Raw genomic sequence first — 23,391 nt, 5'->3', positions numbered from 1 at the left:
GCAGACCTGCCAACCTTGAAGAACGTTTTTGAGTACCAGGGGAGTTTCAGTTTGGCAGGGGCTTTGCATACGGTCAATTCCCCACTCACCGCCATATCATCCAGTTATTCAACATAATAAATCAGCGACGAAGAAAACAATACAATCATATTTTCTTGACAAGAATTCCATAAATGAAAATAGATCTTTACATTTTGCATCATTTAGCACTTCTAAAGAATATATATATAGAATATATATATATATTTTTTTTTTTAAAGCTCCTATTAAAAGTATCCATCTATCTACTTCCAGTGGCACTTGCTCTTGACTGCTTTGCCTCATAGCTTGGCGACTTGGCCTTTTTGAGCAGAGCATCACTGAAGCCTTCCATGTGACAGACAGTCCCCTTTGCATTCATGCTTACCTTTCTTGTCACCAAAGCGCTTATCATGTCAGTGCTCAGGGTTGCTCTGTATTGGGTCTTGTTTTTGGTAACGAGACTGAAAATTGTCATCTGACGTCATGATTATTTTATACCTGCAAGGCTGGTCGGTTGACTGGCTGCAATAGTAGGAATTATTTGCTACGTTAGCAGTCTGTAGTCAAACACCTTTGCAATGGTCACTTTGCCCCAACAGAGCGATTCAAAGTTAGAACAGTCTCAGTGGCGTTTGAGTTAACGTTACTGCAGCTAAATTGCTAGCTACTACGGCTAACTTTTTACACAAATTTATCTGAAGGATATACCCCTTGAAATGCATCATCTCGTTAAGGTACCGTACACATGTTTTAACATTCTGTATGCTAACATTACGGTCACATTTATGTGCTTGATTATAAAGTAGCAGTGTAGTGTAGTTGATAATAAAGTAGCAGTGTAGTAGTATCAGTGGATGTTGAGTGAGTGAGAGTACTATTGCGGGTCGGGTCGGTTACAGAACCACAGGCACAAGGTCGTAGCATCTTGTCCAATCTGAGGGATGTAGTTTAAATAAATGTACGGTATAGGTTTGTATTGATTGATTTTTTTTTTTTGCGTAGTTTCAGCTGGCATTTCGTACCTGCGTATTTTGAGAAAGAATTGCGTGGTTGGTACACAAAATGCGTGCAGGTTGGCAGGTCTGCAGTGGGTGCTTACCAAGGAAGGAGACGCAGACTTTGCAGAAGGTGTTGAACTGGAACTTGTTGGCGGCCTCCAGCAGGGTCTTGGCGTTGGCGGAGTGGATGATGAGCGAGCCGGTGTAGACGAACTCCAGCAGCAGCTCCAGCACGTCGGCGCTCAGGTTGCTCATGATCAACCGCAGCTTCTCGCCGCTCCGGCTCTCCCCCGACAACCTGCGCACAGCAGCAACACCACGGTCACATCACAGAGCTGACCCACATGTTCACCCACTCAACTTTAGCTATCAACACAGCTGGTGTTATAGTAGTGTGTGTGTGTGTGTGTGTGTATATGTGTGTATGTGTGTGTGTGTGTGTGAACGAGGTGGTGGTGGTGAGGGGAGGGCAGGAAATCACGATGTGATCATTAAGACACAGCATGCAGCAAAGACCCAATCTGCTGGATGTTTAATTGTACATTCAACATTGCTCTTTTTTTCCCTCAAGACTACACTACACCGAAGCTAATCTGTGGAGACTGTCTCTGACTGTTGAGAAGGATGCATCTCCCAGGCTGAGCTCAAGGGGAGAAAAGGCAAAATTCTGCAGTTGTACATTATCATGCATAGCACACATTAAAATTCATCCAGGAGCAGAGCAGACTGGAGCAAGGAGCCATGTCTCGTTCTGGGAGAGAGGGCAGAAAGCCAGCCAGATTTTTCTGCCGCTTAGCAGCTTGTTGAGGTAGCGGCGCTGGCGAATGGTGGCTTCTATTGTTTTCTTTTTCGAGGGGAGGGTGTGAAGAGGGGATGGGGGTGTTTTTTTTTTAAGGGGCTACAGTGGGCCTACAACCCTCCATTATATGGGCGGGTTTCTGGGTGCCAAGCTTCTCCATGCTGCCTCTACATACAGTCACTGCGGCTGATAACACTCTAATGAAGGGCAAGGCAGTAATGGGAAAGCGGGGACCAGCTGAGCAATGGACTCTCGCCCCAAGGCACTGACAAGGAAATAGCTGTAATGTTTCCTGCCTCCATTTCCTACACCCTCTCCATTTGCAATGGACCCAGACAAACATCGGCACCAGCTGATGTTTTGTCAAATGGTGGCTAATGTCAGTAGTGGCTTTGTGTGTGTGTGTGTGTGTGTGTGTGTGTGTGTGTGTGTGTGTGTGTGTGTGTGTGTGAGATGTTTTTCATTCCAACTGTTGAATATTGTTATTGAAAAGTGTAATTTTGCATAAAGGTACAGACAGATGGACATGTCTTGGTGATGGACAGAATGATTAGAAGGATGGGAAGGAAGGAAAAGGGGGGAGGATGGGAGAAGAGAAGAGAGAAAATCAGCTCTGCCACAGGTAGCCAGCAGCCATTCGTCTCTGGGCGGGGGCCGTTCCATGACTGGGACCTGGGTATAGTCTCACTAAACAAAAGACCCTTCAGCTGCTGCCGAAACAAAAAACCAAACGAAAAGGAACACTTCACCATGGCCTGTGTACAAACTGATGTATTAGTTGATGTGTTAAGTCTGACTAGGGGGGAGAAGGCAAAGGCAAGAGACTATGAGGTGAGGGTGGAATTCTCTGGAAGGGGCTGAAAAATCAAGTGTGTTACTCCTGAAAAGAAAAACAAAAATCCAATGTTTATTACTGTCAGTTGGAACTGGGTGTGAAGTGGTATTAACCAACAAAATGCAAAGTAAATCCACCATTAGCAGGAAGGTGTGAGAGTGAAGGTGTGTGAGAAGAAAAAACAGAAGAAAGAAAATAATAATGTACCTTCAAAAAAAGGACCCAAAACCAAAAACCCATTCCTTGCCTCAGACCACTTAGTTATCCCAAACTGATTTGACAGCGACAGACACTCACTCGCTCGCTCTCTCTCTCTCTCTCTCTCTCTAGACACTTATGCTCTGGCAATTTTTTTTTAAGGGTGGCAAGCAGTCCTTGCATTTGATTGCAAGCCTTGTTTCAGACTAGAAGGAGAGAAAAGGCGGTTATCGAAATGCCGCTCTCCCCCCACAGCCACTGGAACCATTATCTTGATTATACTGGCAAAGTGAGGAAAGGAAAAAAAAGCCAATTGGCACAGAATAGATTAATTCTACTTTTGTTTCAGGAAATGAATCTGACAGTGGAAAACCGAGGGACTCTAATCTCCAATAGTCCTCGCTATATATTTGCAATGCATGCACATGACATATTTTCTATGTATTAAACACATGCATATGATGGCATCGCCCCTCCATCTGATTTCAGCAGTGACTGGGGAATAGACAGCACCAAACACAAGAACAACACAATTCACTGACAATGTCTAGCCACTTGAGTGAGTCCCACTGTTCTAGTTCAGAGGAATATATCAAGCAGACTGTTAAAAGAGAACCTGCTTTATTCTCCCTCTTTGCTGAGTTTGTCTACCTTTGGTCTGATTCATTAATCTTTCTTGAAGGAGCAAATCGGCAGAGTGTATGAAGGATGCATATGAGGGCCCCCCGATCAAGATGTTTGTGTGTCTTGGGATCTGTGCTGCAAAGGCAACTGGTTGTGAGTACAAGGGGTACAAGGAGACAGAGGGGGATGGTGTGTGCTCTTTTTCGTTCAACATCCAATGAAATCTCTTCCAAACACAGGCACCCCCCCCCCCCCCCCCCTCCACACACACACACACACATACACACTCACACACACACTCACACACACAAATGTCTGGAGTCACAGGATGAGACCTGCAGCAGTGTATCTTTTGTGTGAGAGAGGGGCAGGCAGCGTGTGTTCGACAGTGGGCTCTCCTTCGAGGGATGGAATTCTGATGCAAGTGGCTCACCTCTGCGTCAATGGATATTAAAAACTCCACAACAATATATTGCTTTAGAAGGGACTTTCGCGATGCTGTTGTGTAAGGGCACGTCTATGCTTGCGTGTGTATATGGGACAGAGGGAGAGAGAGAAAGGAGAGAGAGAGTGTTAACAGGAGAGAGGGAGAGAGAGGGGAGAGAGAGAGAGTGTTAACAGGAGAGAGGGAGAGAGAAAGGAGAGAGAGAGAGAGAGAGAGAGAGAGTGACACATGTCGAGGTTCTGTATGAAGAAGAATGGAGCAGCGTGAGCCTTTGGCAGATTATTAGATAGCTTTAAATGTGTTCTTCTGCGTCAAATAAAAGATAGATAAGTCAGAGAATTCTCTTTAAAATCCTAGCCCCATTTATGCAATCCCCCATAAAAGGTCTGACAGCCATCTCCGATATTAAATTTCGATTACAGCCGAATGAAAGTATCTCCTGAAACATCAATGATTCGTTCAGATTTGACATAAGGGACAAATGGGGCCTTCTCAAAGCAATGACAAAAAAAAGATATCAATCTCAGCAAATACATGACCTGAAATGGAACATGGGCAAATGGTTGACATTTCCACATACAGAAATATGCCTGTGTACCTTTGACAGTGTCTGGCATTGACCAGTGTTCCCTGTTCTCGTGTGATAAGATCAAACTAGATACACTCATATTGGCTTCACAGACTAGGGCAGCACAACAGAAGATTCATGGGATTTTGGTTCTGGAAAAGAAAAAAGAAAAAACCTCCAGAACAGAATGCTGTGAGCATCGATGAAGGCTTAGTTGCAGATCTTATGTGTGTGTGTGTGTGTGTGTGTGTGTGTGTGTGTGTGTGTGTGTGTGTGTGTGTGTGTGTGTGAAGGGCGTAGAAGGGAAACTGTGAAGGATCACATACACTAATCTCTGATCCAGCCTGAGCTCCCTGTGACCAGTGAATGGCAGGGACCTGGATTTGGACGTTAAAAACAGGATTGCCTTTTTATAGCCCTGCAAAGTGCTTTTCCCTATCCAGGGAAATGATGGAGAGTTTGGACAGCAGGGAAGCGGGGAGAGGACGGAGCACGCTCACACACAGCAGGCCCCAGCTCCAGCTCCAGCTCCAGGCCCAGCCCCTGTCCTATTCACCCTTCCAGCAGCACAGGGACTCTGATAGCATTGAGAGGTGCATCAGCACATTTCTTGCTCCACTGACGTTGGTGTCAGATCCGCACTCAATGTTACAGCCCCTAATGCCGTTTTCATTGCTGCCACTTCCAAGATAGCCCAGCGAGGCCCAGGCCAAATTTACAATCAAGTGGAGGCAGAGCTCCAATCCCCCTCCAAAAATGTCCTTGCTGCCTCGGGACACTTGGAGTGTGATATATTAGATGTCTGTCGACTCCATTCCTGATACCGAGAACATTAACGGTGGGCAAAAGTCTCAAACTGTGTTCTGTGATCTGTAGAATATTTTTCTCTTATTTTACGGGATTATGAAACGCTTAACAGGGATCAAAGGATTGTCAGTAACGACTGATACCCTACTAATCCCAGACTACAAAGTACAAACATTAAGTGCAAAATGCATCAAAAAATAAATGATAGAAACTCATTTGTTTAACAACAAACAGAAACGCAGACAAAACAAATTAACGACTAAAAGCACAACACTGCATGTTTAGACAGTAGCTCCAATTTAATAGCACAAGCGAGACTGAAAATCCCCATGACCGCGGGGGCACCTTAAAAAACTTCCCTCTGCACAAACACAGACACCAATCACTGTGTCTATGAGTTAATGAAAGCTCCACAAGGCTCCCCTTTTCCCGACAGAACAAAAAAAAAAGGAGACCTTTTCACGCTGTGTGTTTGTCTGGCATTGCTTCAGGACATCGGGATACTTCCCAGAGTTCAGGCGACATCCACCTGATACACACCTGAGGGACTTGTCAGATGTCGACAACCTGTGATACTCTAATTTTGGCTCTTGGGGCAGGAGGGGGGGAGATGCAAACACACACTGCCGGAGAAGGGTGAAAGGAATGAGAAGAAGGAAAATAAACCCTGACGTGCAGCAGTGGCCCAGCGTGGCTGGAGGCATCGCCCCGCCGTCAGGCGATCTGAGAAAAGCAAAGCCATGTTGGGGAGGTGGGGAGGGTGGGGTGGGGAGCGCCAGGCGGGGGGCTAGAGGTCTGACAGCAGCACAGAGAGGGTCAAACTAAGGCCAGTCATCCATCTCTGCTGTGGCCGGCCCGAACCACGGACGCTACACCTCCAGAACACACAGGCAGTGTTGAGAGGGGAGTAGTCTAGCTCTGGGAGTAGTGTCGTTATGTGGGCTAAAAAACTAGGGTGGTCAGTTTATGTGATTTTTTTTTTTTTTTCATTGAGATTTCATGAGCAGTGCATAATGTATTTGGCATGTTACCTCTCGCACGGGAACATATGCAGGAAAGGAAAAGCCCAGGAGATGAACTGATTAGAAATGCCAGATGCCTTGCTAATATTTTCTACTATTTGCTTCTGACATTTAGAATAAAAACGGAAAAAAAAAAACCCAGTCATGGAACTTTTTGCCCATTAAAATGTAAATTTGCTCATTTAGTTTAAGGAGATGAAAGGGTAGGATAAGTGTTGACCTTTTCCCCCAAAGAGAAATACATTCATTTGAGTGATAGAGGGAATGGCTACTGGCCCTGTGGTAGGCACCTCTGTCTTCACACCTGCAAGAGAGAGGGGGAGGGAAAAGAAGCGACACAAATGCACCCTACAAAAAGAACAGATCAGATCAACAGCTGGAGGAAAGGCAAACCTTTTAACCATGTCCTTGAAATATAAGCTGCAGGAAGCTAGAACATTTTGGTGGACTTCAAATTCTTTGCCTTCAACAATAATTTTCAGGTCTGTAAACTCTTTCGCTTGCCGCTGCTGGTTCAATTCCTTCAACATCTCTGTAGAATGGAAAAGAAAAAGAAGAAGAAAGAACACGAAGAAACAGAAGAGAGCAATATTCTTATTTTGATGAATTCACAGTGACAGTGCAAACAACACTTAGTTTCATTAAGCCTTTAAAGAGGAATAGAGAGAAAGAAAGAAAGCAAGAAAGAAAGGAGGAAAAGAAAAGACAATGAGAAAGGAAGAAAGGAGGAAGAAAGGAGGGAAGGCAAAGAGATAGACCAAGAGAAAGAAAGCACATACAGTAATAATGTTCTTTATATTCAAAGTGGAAGAGTATATATCTAAATGACTTAAAAAACACAGTGTAGCATAGAGATACAGGGTGACACAGCCATTGGGGGAGAAGAGCAGCATATGCAAGCTTGAAGAATACAGGCTATTAAGATCTTTGACAATATATGGCTCCAAACATGCAGCTGATCACTCTCTGTGGTGATGTATTATAATGTATGGGTGAAATAATGAGGCAACAAGAAGGGAATACAAATCAACTGCGTAATTGGCCAGGAGAGTCAGCTCCTGCTATAGCCAGCAGCAGTCCACTGTCTAAAGCTTGCTATGACATTTTTGTGAAACATGGTCAAGACTGCAACCCGATTACCCGCATGGCATAAAGCAACGCAGCATTCCGCGCTAAATAAATAGCACATAACTAATACCTCTATATTCCTAAATTACTGGAGGCATCACATTGAAACTGAGCCAGTAACAACTTCCTTGTTTAAATAAGATTGAGCCATCAGGTTGTATAGGTTAGGAAAATCAAATAAAGAGAACACTGGAATGTCGTAATGTATGCTGTCTGAAAAATAAAACATTTATGCGCTGTGTTACTTTCTAGAGGCTGAAAGAGTTCCATTTCTGATGTGATACAGTGAAGATGCGTCAGTAGCCTAAAGCCTAGTCTTGATACGGCTGACCAGGGAGTCTTTATCCTCTGTTGTTTCATCTGGACAACGCTCTCACCACACAAGCCCTTGTGTGCAGAGTGTGCTTTCAGATAACTATAATGAGGAACTGTTCCAGGAGCCAATTAAATGGCCCGCTAGAATTTTAAAACCGCGAGTCCTGTTCTAAAATGAGAATGAGTTCTTCAAACTGTGATGGCAGCCACACCGCCAACTGCAATTCATGCTCTGACATTTCTACGGCTCCTCTGGCCTTGACCCTTCACAGTGTTGACACGCCGACACGTATGACTGAGCCGCGATACGTCCAAACTGTCCTCATATATAAAATGAAAAGTCCCCTTAGCTTGTGAATGGGGACCGCTGCAAATGGATGGGCTGCAAATGGCCTCTTTAGGCATAGAAGGATGGCCTCCTCTGAGACGGCCTCTTTAGACAGTGGTGGAGCACCTCTAATATGACTTGAAATTGCACTGTGCTTGGATGCATGCCAGCGCTGATGAATTAGAATGGCGAGACCGAGGTACGAGCACCTTGGCTCTCTTATTGGCCGCGTTTCCCAAAGTGGTGACAGAACATTGCCGGAAATGACATTGGTTATCCTACGGCACATTTTATGGCGTATGCTCCTGGAAGCCATTCATATGCATTAATGTGGGTGCTGTTCACTGAAATGCTCTCTGAGATTTTAGCATGCACCCTTGGCAGCTAATTATTCTCAATTTACTCTAAGTGGGTCAGTGTTCTCAGGAGGGGGACCCGACAAGACAAGGCACAGGTGGACACTTTGCCGAGGCAGGGAGAGAGGGAAATATCCTCAGCCTCAACAAATATGCCTAAGCTAGTTATTACAACATTCCCAAATGCTGGCAGCCTCAAATCCGGGCTAATTCCACGAAGAGAGTGAAAGGAATTTGATAGGCCTTCCTTCGCTTTGTATCGTTGGTGTGAATTTGAGCAAATACACACAGTTCCCCAAACGCTGCCTTAAGACCGCCTTGGATCATCCTAAGAACAGCCTACAGAGGCTTCTGTACAAGAAAGCACCGAGGCTCATGGAGGTTTTTTTCTTGTTTTGGCACAAAGGGGCTGTGAATCGATAACAATGTAAGTGCAGATATGAGATGAAAAGTTCTCAAACGCACCCCGACTGGTGTGGGTTCACACAGGGATAAGGTCAGAATACATGCATATAAAGTTCCTTCACTGACAATGGGGTCTACAGACCACTGAAAAAGACCATTCATTTCGCGCTGCCTCAATTAAAACACAGATGGACTTGAAACTACAATGGATAATAGCAATCATGCTTTAACAAAGGCATTATCGAGAATGCTTTGTGGAGAGCCTCGAGTTTTTATATCCCTCCAAGGTCAACAAATAAAATCTGTGCTCCCTTCTCTTCTTGAAATATAATAACAGTCGTCCGGAAAATGTTGGAGTGGAAGATTTTGCTCTGAGCAAGGGAAGAGATTTAGTCTCGTACAGTTATTTTGCTTTTATGTTTTTTGCTTGTGCGGCATGTCTTTTTCTTTTTGACAAAACAAAATGAGCAATGTTTCGCCTTCTTGGAAATCAGCTGAGGATAACGTCAGGGTTTTTATTGAGGTTTTTTTCAGTAAGATGTGCCAAACTAAACAAGAATCTTCCATGTCAGATTTTGATGCTTGGTGCTGCATTAACAAATCTGTATATTTTAGAGGATCCTAGCAGATTACATGCAAAATCAGTTGAGGATTACAGTAAATGTGGGTGAAGGTACATTTTAGAAAGGGATGAAGTCCTCATGACAAAACAAGAAATTATGCTAATGACAGCAGCTAAATTGGGCAAATTCCAGCATTCCCACTGCTGCTCGCTATGACTATGACACAGATCTCAGGCAAGAGATGCACTCCAAGTATGTGCTGTGCATAATTCATGTGATCTGTACAGACAAGCAGTCCAAATATCTAAATAACTTCCAAACTGAGCTCTTTATCAAAGCGTTTCCTGTTTGCTACTGGAAGGTGGCCTGTCGTTGGCTTCAAAGCTTTTGCTGCCTTCAGCTGCATGCGTCGAGAATAATGTTGCATAAGCAAATCTAATGTTCAGACATTAAATCTCTTAAGAAGCGAGGCATGTTCACATGGCACTACCAATGCCATGCATTCAGTGGCAGGTCCTGGCTGAACAGCCATCAGCGGTCTTTGGGTTGATGCTGACCTACATCCAAATGCTTAGGACATTGTTTTAAATGCACTCAAACCACACATTCCAGCAGAGACCGCACTGGCACTGGAGTACACAATTAATCTCATCCATTTCAGAAGGAAAATATGGATTTAGGCTTTTGGAGCCGAATTCTGATGTTAAATCAACCAGTTGAATGAGGGAATAAAAACATGGTATAATATTTCAAACCCCACTGAGCCACTGACATCCAAGATATTTGAATATGAATCATTTCTGGGTCACAGTTCAGCAGTCATATCTCTTGATTCAGCAAAGGGAAAATTCAATGTAATGTCTCACTCCTTTGTAATGGGGGGTGGGGGGGCTGTTTGCCTGTGTTGAACAACAACATCTGCTGTCATCAGAAGGCAAATGTCCAGTGTGTCCTCAGGTGCTTTTAGAGTGCTAATCCACTCCAATCTCCCCGCCACCAGTCGCACTAATCACTCCTCTGCCAGGCGAGAGGCGGTCACTCCGTGACTGACGTCTCCCTTGTTCTCGCGCAGAAAGGGGGGGGTTGGGTGAAAGAGGGAGGCTGAATTCTAAATGGCTCACTCAGTCCCCGGTGTACGCTGCTGCTTCTGCTGCTGCTATTTCTGCCAGAGAGACTCGGGCTACTTGGTTATGATAATTTGCAGCAAGATGGACCTGTCAGAGGTTGGACTGCGTCACGTTACAAGGGGAAATCGTTAATGAAAAGCAGGGGAGCCTCCATGAAGGAGGTGGATGGTGAATTATCAAAATTAATGAGGTGGCTGCTTTCTCTATATTAATTACAGGGAGAAATAATGATGCCGGTGTCAGAGGGCCGTTCGCTATGTACGGGCGGAAGTAGCTCAGCAGGCTGGCCACAGGCAACTTTCATTAATATCTTAGGGGCTCACAAAGCCCTGTCATCTTTTATCTATTTTTATTAGCTGCTGTACCCGTTTAATTATATGCAAGTCTCAATTCAAATTAAAATGAGTAAGAGCAATAATACGTGAGCCAGATTAAAACAAAGTAAGTCCGGAGTAAAATAATCAGATATGCATATGTTGAAATCATTATTTTACCGCCATGCAAAGGAGCGGCTGCTGGGGCAGAGTTAATCACAAGGGTGCCTACATATGTTCCCAATGTTGTTGGGGGGCTGAGGAGATGGGGGACCATGCCCTGAGCAAACCAACTCTGTGGGGATGTTTTTTCATGAATGGACTTTGCAATCTCAATTACAAGCAGTTAACTGGCGAAGAGAGCTGGTGCAGCAGTTCGTATGTTCCTTCCCTCATAGATTAATATTTCTGGTGATGCAACATGACATGCAATTTAAGCGAGAGGCAGTGGAACAGATTCCTTGCCTGTAGCTTGATCGAATATTTGAGGGATTTCTGCTGCTGACAAAAAAACTATACACAATGCAATCTTGCCCCTGGTACTCGCAGAACCGACTCATTTTTATTTGGAATATTTTGGGGGACATGATTAAATACCTGACTTCAGAACAGCCAAGAGGCAGAGCACAAAACCATCATTCTTTTTCATGAAAATTGCCATCATTGGACTACAACAGATATTTACATACGCCTGAGCATATGCGTACTGTATGACCCCATACGCCTGAAATAGGCATGGAAATAGCTTTAGAGATTTATACTTCTAGAAAATAACACTCTTTCAACATGGGTGTTTCCGCGGCTGCTTCATGTGTTATTAGTGTTATGAATGACAACTGGTAATCATAACCCGAGAACACACGAGTGGCCAACAGAGCCATGCTCACGCTCACGCTCACCGCCTTGATGTTCCACATTTCTCATTATCTAAATGCTGCACAATGTCTGTGCCACTATATACTTTTCTAGAAACCTCTCTAATTGGTACAGCCGGGTGTTTTTGGCAACAGTGTTCCACCTAGGCTACTGCTCCCTTTAGAGGAGGCGGCCGAGGTGTTGATTTGGCCCTCGGAGGTGCAGCTACCAGTGGGGACCTGAGACCCTGGTGGACTATTCCTCACACCGCACCTAGCTGGATCTCAGGCACACTCAACCGGCTGGTGACACTTCAGACAGACAGCAGCAGCAGCTTTTGAAGCTAAATAAAAATGTGTGTATTTGAGTTTGTGTGTGTGTGTGTGTGTGTGTGTGTGTGTCTACTGGGGGCTGAGTATGTCTTCATGTTTCTAACACTGTCGGGAACTGTCGATTTGAATATTCTTCTGCGCATGGCTAAATGGAAGGCTCCCTGGGGTTATGCAGAGCTTTTGTAATGTCACCCCAAATTTAAATAGCAGCAAAGACATAAGCTTTACAATATGAATCTCATAACTGAAAATCACATCCACAGTGCAACTCTGCACTTTATTAAAAATGTCTCCAAGTTTTTCATATTTTCTCAAGCATATTGCGAAGTGTCAGTACACCTAACCTTCCGAACTTCATAAAGTTATCATGAGCCTTTACTGCTAGGAAGAAAATGGAAAAACAAACAAAAAAGTAAACCAATCCACTAGGCACTTGTCCACATGGTGGAACAGACGGATGAGTGTTTTTATTGAAGCTGAAAGTTGGGAACAAAATAAATGTGTTCTAGTCCATCAGCAGAGAGACAGATAGAGAGAGGGAGAGAGAGATTGGAATAGAGAGACAGATAGAGAGAGGGAGAGACAGATTGGAATGGAGAGACAGATAGAGAGAGGGACGAAATGAAAAAAAGAAAAAAAAAGTGAGGAGAGGGAGTGGGAGTGAAAAGAGAACTTGAGAACTTGAGAGAGAAAAAGAACTTGCTGGAAACTATATGAAGCAGAAATAATATTGCTTCAGCTCTGTTTTCAGAGGAGAAGAATGCCTAGAAGTTAAGAAAGACAACATTTTCAACGCCCTGGAGAGTCAGTGGAGTAGTAGAATTATGTTATGTTTCCTCATTTGTTTTTACATTTTTAATGGGACTTACCTTTGGGATGCCAGGGGTCGGTGAACTCATACTTCCCCATGCCCACAGTCCGAAGCATCTGCAGGCCCTTACTCCCCTCTGCAGGGGGGGGTGGCACGGGCGGGGCGGGGGGCTGCAACGCCGCCTGGCCGTTGGTGAGTAGGGTGGCGGTGGGCATGCAGGAGGCAGGCGGCACCATGGGGTTGGGCATGTGGCCGTTGCCAACCACGGTGTGAACGGGGTGGGCCACCTGACAGACGCCCGTCATGGGGGACATGGTGATGGGCGGCAGGCCGGCGACGCCCAGCGGCTGGTTGTGCGCGTTGAGCACCATGTTGGCCAGGGGCTGCCCCGGATGATGGGGCATCTGGTAGTGGGCGCTCATGAGCGGGTGAGGCGGGGGCACCGGCAGCGTGGGAGTCACCCCGATGATGGGGGCCTGCACCGTCACACCCTGGCTGTAGGCCGGGGCGTGGGGCATCCCGTAGGAGTGGCCCAGGAGGCTGGGCTGGCTCACCGTGACCACTGGGGGCCAGAGAGGCCCTGGGGGAGGAGAGAGGAAGAGAGGAAGAGAGGAAGAGAGGAAGAGGGGGGATCATCACCACAGCACCTAACCAGGGCCACAGACTGAGATAAATAAACAAAACACTCAAGATGATAAGAGCTCAACAATATACCATTCAGCGGTGATATGAGCCCATATATTATGCATGCCGACCCTTGTATTTGCATTTTCAACATAATACTCCATTTCTACGCTATCACATCATATGACCTCCAGAGCTGCACTGTTCCCCATGTGAGCGGTGAACGCATTCAATCTAAAAATAACCATCGACTGTGGATGTATTGCCTTAGACGTGGTTGACCCTGAAGGTCTTCATCGAAATCAACTGCGGCTTACAGATTCAGTGAACCAGTAATGTTAGCCTAGCACTTTGTCTGAGTTCATTTGCAAATGCTTGTGAGTACGCCTGTGCGTGTATACCTCACTCTGAATGTGTGTGTGTGTGTGTGTGTGTATGTGTATGTGTGTGTGTGTGTGTGTATGTGTGTGTATGTGTGTGCGTGTATGTATGTATGTATGTGAATGTGTATGTGTATGTGTATGTATGTGTATGTGTGTGCGTGTATGCCTGTAGGAATGCCAGGAGCTGAAGAATCATTACTGATGAGTGCTTCCTAATGGGAATTCGGCCGCATTACGGAGGGAAAGCCAACTATTCATATCAACAAGCAGCCATATTGAACTCTTGCCCTCACTTTTCTTAAGGCCCATAATGCTTTCCTCTGTGAAAAATAAAATGGCAGAAATAATTTCTTTTTCAATGTCAACCAATTAATGACAATGCATTAGGAGTGAAATGACACATCCATTGTCAAGCAGTGGTCCAGGCTGTCTGGCTGGCAGTAAACTGCAGATGTGGCTGTTCAGGCTCCACAGACAACAGTGCAAACAGATTGCAGCACAGGCCATAATATAATAATGCTTGACTACGAGTGAACAGCAATGCACTCTGTAATAGGTAGAGAAAGCTACAGAAATGGCTGCATTCAAAATCTACACTTACAAAACAGCATGGGATCCAAAAAAAGTGCTCTTATACTTCTTCAACAAACCACCATTTCATTTTCACAAGCCACAGCTAACAGCCATCTTGAATCTCCCCGTGTATGTGTGTGGTACCTGTGAGGTCCTTCTCCCGCATCTGTTTGATGGGGGGCTCGTCCGTCTCCCACGGCGTGGACTGGTTGATGGGCGTCTGCCCCCACCGCACCCCGGAGCCCAGGACCTGCCCTTGAGCCTGGCTCTCCCCCGCGGGCAGCCCGGGCACCTGAGGGAACATGAGAAGAGTGAGCAGGGTAAACATCACAGAGCATGTTTTAAATTACAAGCCACACCACCAGCTCCTCTCCTCTCCTCTCCTCTCCTCTCCTCTCCTCTCCTCTCCTCTCCTCTCCGACGCCAGACACTGGTACATCATTTAGCTTTGTTAATATTCTCTTCCACTCTGTCTTTTAATTACGCCGCCTGTTCCAGATTAGTGCCATCAATAATGTACACAAACCCAAGGTCGGCACTCGGCACTCTGACTTGGCGAAAGAAAGGCTGATCTAAATAGAGAGCATTTTACTAATTAATTCTTATCTGCCTCACATTGACTGTAAATCAAGGGGGAACAGTAATCTCAAAAAAGTACAGGAGGGAAAAAAAAAAGTAATTTCCAAATGACTGGAGGCAAGTTAACAGAAAAGAGAAAAAGTTATTTTGCCCTTATTGCCGGAGATACCACAAAGGAGCGTTCTACAATAAGCCGAGAGAAATTGTGTTACTGGGATAGCAGAGCTCTGTTCAAGAATAGCGATAAGGACGCCACAGCTGTGTGCAGTGTGACTTTAGCTTCCTCATATCAAGGAATAACATCCATGCAATATCCCAACTATTAAGAATGTTCATGTTTCATAATTGCCAGCAAAACATTTCCATCCCGGCCTACTGTACTATTCTTCACCTAAATTGGCTGGTAAAGTCATGCATTGCCGTTATCTATGTCCACAAAACACACAAGAATTTCTCTTCTGTTCTGTTCTGTTCTGGCAGTTTGGGTGAAACAGACTGATGCTGAAACAATGAAAAGTCCATTGAGCATTCATTGTGGCCAGGCTGAAGACTCCATTAGCTTGTTTTCTAGTCAAATGCCTGTAAGGAGCCTTTGGCGTCTCACAGGAATGGCTGGGTGCATTTGAAACTCTTTCTGATGGATTGGTGAAAGGCAGTGTCAGGCAAGGCTGCTGGAGCCGGCAGGCTGTTCAACATGCACCCAAACCTTAGCGACTTATCAGAGACTAAAAGGGGGACTGGATGTCTGGAAGAACAATAGCGGAGCACCAGTAGAGCCGATAGGAAATAGCTTTATGGGTAAAAGTGCTGGCAATCGTTTTTAAGAGAAGCCACCGGAAGACTGCTCTGACAGGAGAAATCCACTGCAGCCACCTCGGGAGACGCACTTCACGTTATCTCACTCCAGAGGAAGCTTTGTCACCGCCGAGACGCGCGCGGCTGCCACCGAGAGCCCCGTCTCCGTTTGTTTGGGAAAGCAAGAAACCCCACATTCAAGGCCAGCTGTTAAGTGTGTGCTTTACAGGCAGAGTGAGCAAATCCGTCCTACATACCCTCGCCTCTTTTCTCTCCCAATGCTCATTTGCAAGCCGTGCAGATGTGGCTCTGGTGTGACAAAAGCATCAAACCCATGGGAATAAACACTGGCTGAGGCAAGAATACATTGTGCATGGGCTTCTCTGGGATTTGGGAGCATAGTGCATGAAAGTAACATCTGAGGTAAATACTGGTTTGGATTCTGTGATTACTGACAAGGTGACGTGATCTGAAAAAGTGAAGTAAGGAATGCTAATATAAAACCACTGAGGCAGTCACTGAAAAACAGCTCGCTGCACTACAAGACTTAATTAAAAATGTGTGTGTGAATAGATATGAACTCATTTAAATGTGCTGATTGCTCAAGCGGTTTACGATTGCACAGCATTGCAGCCGCAATTGAAGGCTAATGCATGTGAATGTATATGTCCTACTGCAAAAAACACCTTCAGGAGACGATGGTTGAAATATGAGCCAGAGGAGAAAAGAGGAGCCATCTTAAGATCCTTTGTGTGGAAGCAAAAATAACCAACAATAACAAAACAGGCAAGCTGATTAATTGCAATAATTACAGTTCCTGTGTTAACAATGCCTAAGGACACTGAAGTCACATTGTCACAAAAAATTGAAACATAAAATGACAAAAGAGTATGAAAGTGTGGTAAAGTGGAACAGCTAATAATGGCCTTTAGCAAAGTCTGTGACATGAGCAATGGGTCATGATTGCACTAGTGAAGCACAGGGATGAACAAGCTGTCCTGCATCGTGCAAGACTTATTATTAAGGTATTTTCATTGCCTAATTTTCACACATTTGGGGCTGAGGGCCACACATTCTAAGGCAATTACGGTTCCATCCTCCAGGCGTTACAAAGAAGAGTGAAGATCAGTTAATACAGGGACAATAAGCTTTACATCAGTTCTGAGGGGAAAACTGGCCTAAACTTTTAGGTGGAATCTACTTTTCTTTTCTATTCTACAAAAAATAAAACTTTGAGGATATTTCCCTGGCTTCCTCCCCACAGAATTATTTACTGATGATGAAGTTGCTTTTCAATATATTCTCTGAAAAGTGCCAAAGAGCAACACGCTGCAGTCAGTCAGAATATTGCTTCTCATAACATTCAATGCAAAAGTAAAAAAAGTAAGAGGCTAAACCTTCAGAGTAGCACTTCACCGACAAATCACAACAGCAATTTCAAGCTAATTGCTGTTTAAAAGCGAGGGAGTTTGTTTTGATGGGACCCTCACTGTGTGAGATGCTGTTGTTGTCTGTCGCTCGGGCCCCAACAGGAAGAGGGCGGCGCTAGTGATGGGAGATTAAAGTGCCGGCTGGCGTAGCGAGCGGATGAATATTCAGCGGGCAGACAAACAGAGTCTCTCCGCCCGCCTCCATCACCTCTGCATCTTAATGGCCCAAGACAGGAGGGGCACTCAGCGCAGTCCGCTGGCGTCTGGGTCAACTACGGTCAACGCAGCAGATTAAACAGGCAGCCGCCCCACTCTCCTCCGGCTCACATACACAGCTTCCAGCTGTCCCAGATTTTTTTTTTTTTTTTACCCCCTTCTCTTGCTTTGGATTGGCTTATATCTCCCTCTCCATCTCTTCCTGACTCTCTCCTTCTTTCACGCTTTCACTTCCTCCTTTGTCTTCCCAACCCCCCCCCCAGACTTTTCAATCGGCATCACCCACCCACACACGCACATCATGAACGCCTCATGGAGCAGCTACCTGCTTTGATAATTGAAATCACGTGGGGAAGAAAATGAGTTGACTTCAGCAAAATATTCACAGTCACAGCATTCTGGGTCTGTCTTCCGTTTCAGTGTGGTCCTGATGAAGCTCACGAGTTGCTCTTCCAAAAGAGACATGAGTGCCATTCTCCTACCGAAACAGTGCCCGTTCAGTGGATTCTGGTTAATGTGTCATGGTGGAGCATTTGCTATGTAAATGCTACCTTTTGCGCAGAGAAATATTCATGATCTGCAGCGGTGTTTAAAATTCTGCCACGCGTCCTCGTCCTGCCAGTGCTGTCAAATGAAGCATGGCAGGCAGCAGCTGATCAGCGCGCGTTTCTCCATCTTTAATGGAGCGTCTCTGAAGGTGATGGACAAAAAAGCCGTGTGATATTCAACGTCAATACCACTCGCAGGAGTAGGAGTAGCACCGAGGGGAATACGCCTGGCAGGTGGCAGGGGGCGTGACAAGAGGGGGAGGAAAAAGAAGACAAACGAGAGCGAGAGAGAGAGAGAGAGAGAGAGAGAGAGAGAGGGAGAGAGAGAGAGAGAGGGAGAGAATTTCAGGCATGAACTTGAGAAGGGCTTGTGCCATTGTGTTAATGAAGAGCAAAGGCCTTGACATCTGGGCTGCTGGGGCCGGTGGAGATTCCAGATGCCGTCCCCGCAGAGCGTAATGAAGACGCCGCAGCTGAGCGCTGTCTGCGGTTAACCCCTTGATGACTTCATCTGCTACGGCACCGAGCTGATGTGATGACGAGGATGACAGCAGGGCTCATGACACGGGCAACACACACAGGCCCAGAAGAGGGACACGCTGAGAGCAGAGGCTGGAGCTCTTCTTCGCTCCAGAGGTACTGTGGGCTGGACTGAGAGCAGGGCTGGTGTCTACTGATGGAGGACACAGAACATTGGGTCTTAGTTTAGCCAGTGAACCTCCCTGGGGAAAACCCTTCTTTGTTTGCAATAGCCATTTGTTCCCACTCAGATCTATTGCTAATCTGATTTACATACAGAAATGTGTGTGCATTCAATGTTTTTTTTTCATTCTTTTCTCTCTGACAGTGTCCATAACCTAGTATTTGCAAGTCAAATGTGTACATCAGAACACTCCTGAAATGATTGGTTGGTTGGTTTGCGAGAGCAATATGTTTCCCCGGGCTAAAAGAAGTCATCTTTCCCACCAGAGAGAGTAGGTGGTTGCATTACTGCAGCTGACCTGCTGTGGGCTTAGAACAAGCGTCCGAGAAACAGCAAGAAATAAAAGGAAAAGGAAGGAAAAGGAAAAAACAAAGTGACAACTAAAATGGACACAATTCACTACAGAATCCCTGTGGCTGACCCGCTCGCTTTCAATTCACTCCTGCTTTACCCGCGGTGAAAGCGTAATGGCAAATATCCCTTCCTTCATTTCAGAGCTGTCCAGCAGTGTGCATTACAAGCTTGACATTTGGACATTTTCTGCCCAGGTTAACTCTAGGCGGAATGCCATGTATGAAAATGTATTCATGAGGTTACTTGCATATGTGCTCACCATCAAGGGCAATCCAAAAGCAAGCGGTATAGCAACCATTGGAAAACGGGTACAGATGAATGGCAAATTTGCATACATCATTTGCGCCATGCGCTGAGACGCGGTATTTGTCCTTGAGAGCCGTCTGCTGTATCAGTGATTTTATACATCAGACGATATTTCAAAGTCTCATGTTTGTCTTCCTCGTATTGACTGCTGTTGTGCTTTCTGTTCAATCATGCCCTTGTTTCAGTCTCAAGAGGACCGCTCTATTTGCAACAGTAAGTTGCATTTCTTTAATTAATGTTTGTCTTGCCCATAATGTGTTCAGCACAAGGGCGTCTCTTTTCGTCGGAAAAACCTTCAGCAATGAGTGGCACTTGTTTCTGGTGATAACTCCGACCACTCCAAGCTAATAAAGCAGGCAGCCAGATGTGAGCCAAAAGCTTTTCCTTCTAATCCATCTGATTTCAGAAAAGGTAACAATTTTCGCCCGAAAAAAAACAAACACAAGGTGTGTTGCCGTGCACACATACAGCCAGTCTTATTTGCCCCCCCCCCCGACATCCTTCACAATCTCTCCACAGACCCCCTCCCCCCATCTCTCCACAGACACCCCCTCCCCCCTCTCTGTCTTCAGAAAGGCCTGGGCCTCCGGTGAGCGACTGAAAAGAAAATGTTGATCCATCATCTTTCCAGAGAAGCTCCTTTTGTTGAGAGGTCTCAGGGCCTCATCGCGGTCTCCTGGCCTCCCACAAAACCACGGCAGCAGAACCTTCCCTTTTCATTACTGTACTGTAGAGGGCTTACCGACAGAGATAGAGAGAGAGGAGGGGGGGGGGGAGAAAAGAGAAAGAGAAAGAGAAAGGACAAATGAGCAGGGCCCTCCTGTCAGAGACAGTGGCTCTGCTCTTATGCGTGGTCAGGTTTTCACACAGAGCTCAAGCCCTTTTTTTGGCCCTCATCTTGCGCTCCTTTGCTGACTTTCTCCATCTGAATCTGATGTCATAGAGGCTCCCAATCCCCTCCACCTTTTCAAATCCCCAACAAGCCTTAGGAGTCTCCAAACACCAGCCCACATCCAGGAATGACTGCTTGCTTATCCAGTTTCTTGTACTTTCCATCACATTAGCACATCAATAACTGGTGAGAAATACATATACCCCAGAATTCAACAAAAAGGTACGAGACGAAAATCCACAAAGTCGACATCTGATTTCAAACATTCTCTTATCTATGCATGAGGGACCTTACTGATGGAAAAAATGCTTATTATGATGCTCCTCTATTTGGGCCATGCAAAGTGCTCAGCAAATGGCGTGTGACGATCTGAAATTCAAAACATGGCTTTGTTGTTTGTCTTTTGGCTGAGTCTCAGTGCTTGTGCTGCCTGGTGCAGCTCTAGTAAATTGCGAGGAGGAAGCACTTTGCTGACGGACGGCGGCACTCTGCGAGCTGCCAGAGAGGAGGAGTGGCAGCAGACAGGACACTCGCCCAGATACTTGATGAGCTCTCAGCCAGGTCCAAAGACCCGACAACAAGCAGAAGGCATGATGAAGGAGCACATTTACAAGGCGCAAGGGTAACAAGTGTGTGTGTGTGTGTGTGTGTGTATGTGTATGTGTGTGCCTGCGTGCGTGCGTGCGTGTGTGTGTGTGTGAGCCTGCATGCGTGCATGCATACGCGCGTGTGTGTGTGTGTGTGTGTGTGTGTGTGTGTGTGTGTGTATGTGTTTTCTGAGTGCAGACAATCTGTATGTCATGTTCTCAAGAGTCCTTAAGGTGCTTGCAGTGTGCATCAAATGAAGAAGTAGTCAGGCCAGAGTGATGAGATTCTGCTTTAACAATGTTCAAAATGCATTTCAAATATGATACATTTCATTAGAACCAGAATAAGGCCCTGTTACAGTGTTGTGCTGGGCGCTCTTTATGGGCATATGATTGTCTGCTAGTCACATACAAAAATTGAGGATAGGAGTTCCATTTGATGAGGAGATTCTTTAAAAGGTGACAATAAATGCCACTTCCTTCCCCTTACATTCGACAGATTCTGAGGCAGAGCGAGAGACTCATCTACATCATGTTTTCATGAGAAAAAAAAAACACTGATTAGAGGGAAAACATTCCCAGTTCCCAAGCCAGCTGCATAGCAAACTGATCCATACATCACTTGAATCACCCATCCAACAATGTCTCAACATTCCCATCCCCAGAGCCTATTCACACAGCTCAGACTTCTCCTACAGAGGATTTTCACAACGCTAGAACACCCCCACAACACAGCCGCTGGGTTCTGATGATGTGCGCTCTTTTTCTATATGGCCAAGCATAATAGTAAACATACCTATTCCCCCGGCAGCCAAATAACCTTGCAACATCAGGTGTTATTGAAACATTTCCTGCCATTTGAAAGCACTGATTGGAAAAAGAAGGGTACCTACTCCGAAGGCAAAGACATGGGCAAATGTCATATGCAAATCAATGAGTCATTCGGAGCTCTCACAGCTATCATTAAAACGAGTTCAAAAATATTTGCACCGACTGCACAATATCCCACTGATCCTGTTCAAAAGCTAATGTCAATACAGCACGCAGAGAAATCGTCTCGGGCAGTCTAACATAATATTACAACAGAGAAGCGCGCGTGTGTGTGTGTGTGTGTGTGTGTGTGTGTGTGTGGAGGCACCATTGTATGCACATGACTCAAAGACTCGAAAAGGAGAGATTCCAAATTAAGAATAACAATCCGTTGGTCCCCTAAGCTATTCATAATTTAGCATATATATTAATGACATCATTTGGCAGTAAAATGCCTCAGCAGAATGACTGACTTGTGTTGACTGAGAGCCATGCAGCCCTCAAAACCTTCCCGTCGAGGTCTGTCATATCACAAAATGCATAGTTAACCCACCTCTGATTTTACCACTACAGCCCTGCGTGGGATAACTGTTAGTGTGATGTTTGAGTGTGCGCCAGAGAGGCGTTGTCTCTGCACATTCCTCCTCTTCGTGACACCACAGCTTGGTCATCATCATGTACATCAAACTGGCCAACAGATCATGTATGATACCATACAATGTAGTGGCTGTGACCAAATTCTTTAGTGCACAATTGAACTGAATTGGTTAGCTTGTGGTTTCTTAAGGCTAACTACTAAATCAATGCATTGCTGAAACTACATTCCTACATCAGAATACAAGACAACATTGTGTTTTTTTTCACCCCAACAAGAAAACACAATGTTCTTGTTATGCTTTCCAGCAAGTACTTACGTTACTACTGCTCATATATTTTAATTGAGCAAAAAACTGTTAATACCTAGAGTAGCTCGGCACGACGTGCTCTGGATCATTCTATCTGACATTTTCTCCAGGCAACTACTAAAGCCTGCTTCCGTAGCACGGTGTGGAGGAGTTGCTTCTTGGACACAAATCAATAATCAGACTTTGCTATTCTTTATCAAGAGATGACTCGCGGGGATATGATACAGGAAGGCCTTCAGCTGCAGGGCTTGTGTGCTAGTGGGCAGAGGAGCTGACCCGCGGCGGGCGGCACAACAAAACAGACCTTGTCGGTGTCATCCAAAGAAAAGAGCGAACACGGCATATAAACACCTAATAGACTTTCTTTGCGACAAAGGTGCTACAGCCAAGTGATTACTTATGGTTACGGTTTTGAAGGTCACCGATCTCCACTAAATAAATGCAAGGAGGGCATGACTGATTTGGCAATCACACAGAAAGTCAGTGTTGGAGAACACTGGTGGACCTTGGAGCTGAATTACACTCAATCCTGAGACATACAACCAGAGACGGCATGGCGTGGATGTTGCTCATAGTTACAAACTAAACAGAAAATACAGAGATGAACATGCCAAACACCCACACACAATTAACACAAAACAACAGATACATCTCTCGCTACAAAAAGGCCAGTGACCTTCCCTCTGGCCATTTATTAAAACACAAGCCATGCAGAATGGAACACAATGAAACAACCAACACAGAAAGCAGAACTCTGGTGTTTTCACGCCATGGAGGAGGCTGCAGTGAGGAGCGGAGCGGAGAGCGGTGTGTGTCCGTGGCCATCTCTCTGGCG

At 45.4% G+C, this 23,391-nt stretch overlaps 1 protein-coding gene across 1 annotated transcript in view; it reads right to left on the bottom strand.

The window, feature by feature from the left end:
• LOC105909435 (kelch-like protein 29) overlaps positions 1 to 23,391 on the bottom strand; it is a 79,236-nt gene that overhangs the window by 32,837 nt on the left and 23,008 nt on the right. The window contains exons 4-7 of the mRNA XM_012838063.3: positions 14,576 to 14,723; positions 12,910 to 13,431; positions 6,711 to 6,849; positions 1,121 to 1,317 (exon numbers count right to left, since the gene is read on the bottom strand). Coding sequence (XP_012693517.2) covers positions 1,121 to 1,317; positions 6,711 to 6,849; positions 12,910 to 13,431; positions 14,576 to 14,723 — 1,006 coding nt within the window. The remainder of the gene's footprint in view (positions 1 to 1,120; positions 1,318 to 6,710; positions 6,850 to 12,909; positions 13,432 to 14,575; positions 14,724 to 23,391) is intronic.

The sequence above is a fragment of the Clupea harengus genome, chromosome 14 (genome assembly GCF_900700415.2).
Source record: "Clupea harengus chromosome 14, Ch_v2.0.2, whole genome shotgun sequence".
In the NCBI taxonomy this organism is placed as follows: domain Eukaryota; kingdom Metazoa; phylum Chordata; class Actinopteri; order Clupeiformes; family Clupeidae; genus Clupea; species Clupea harengus.
The sequence above is the reverse complement of the archived record's forward strand: the minus strand, read 5'-3'. Positions and strand labels throughout refer to the sequence as shown.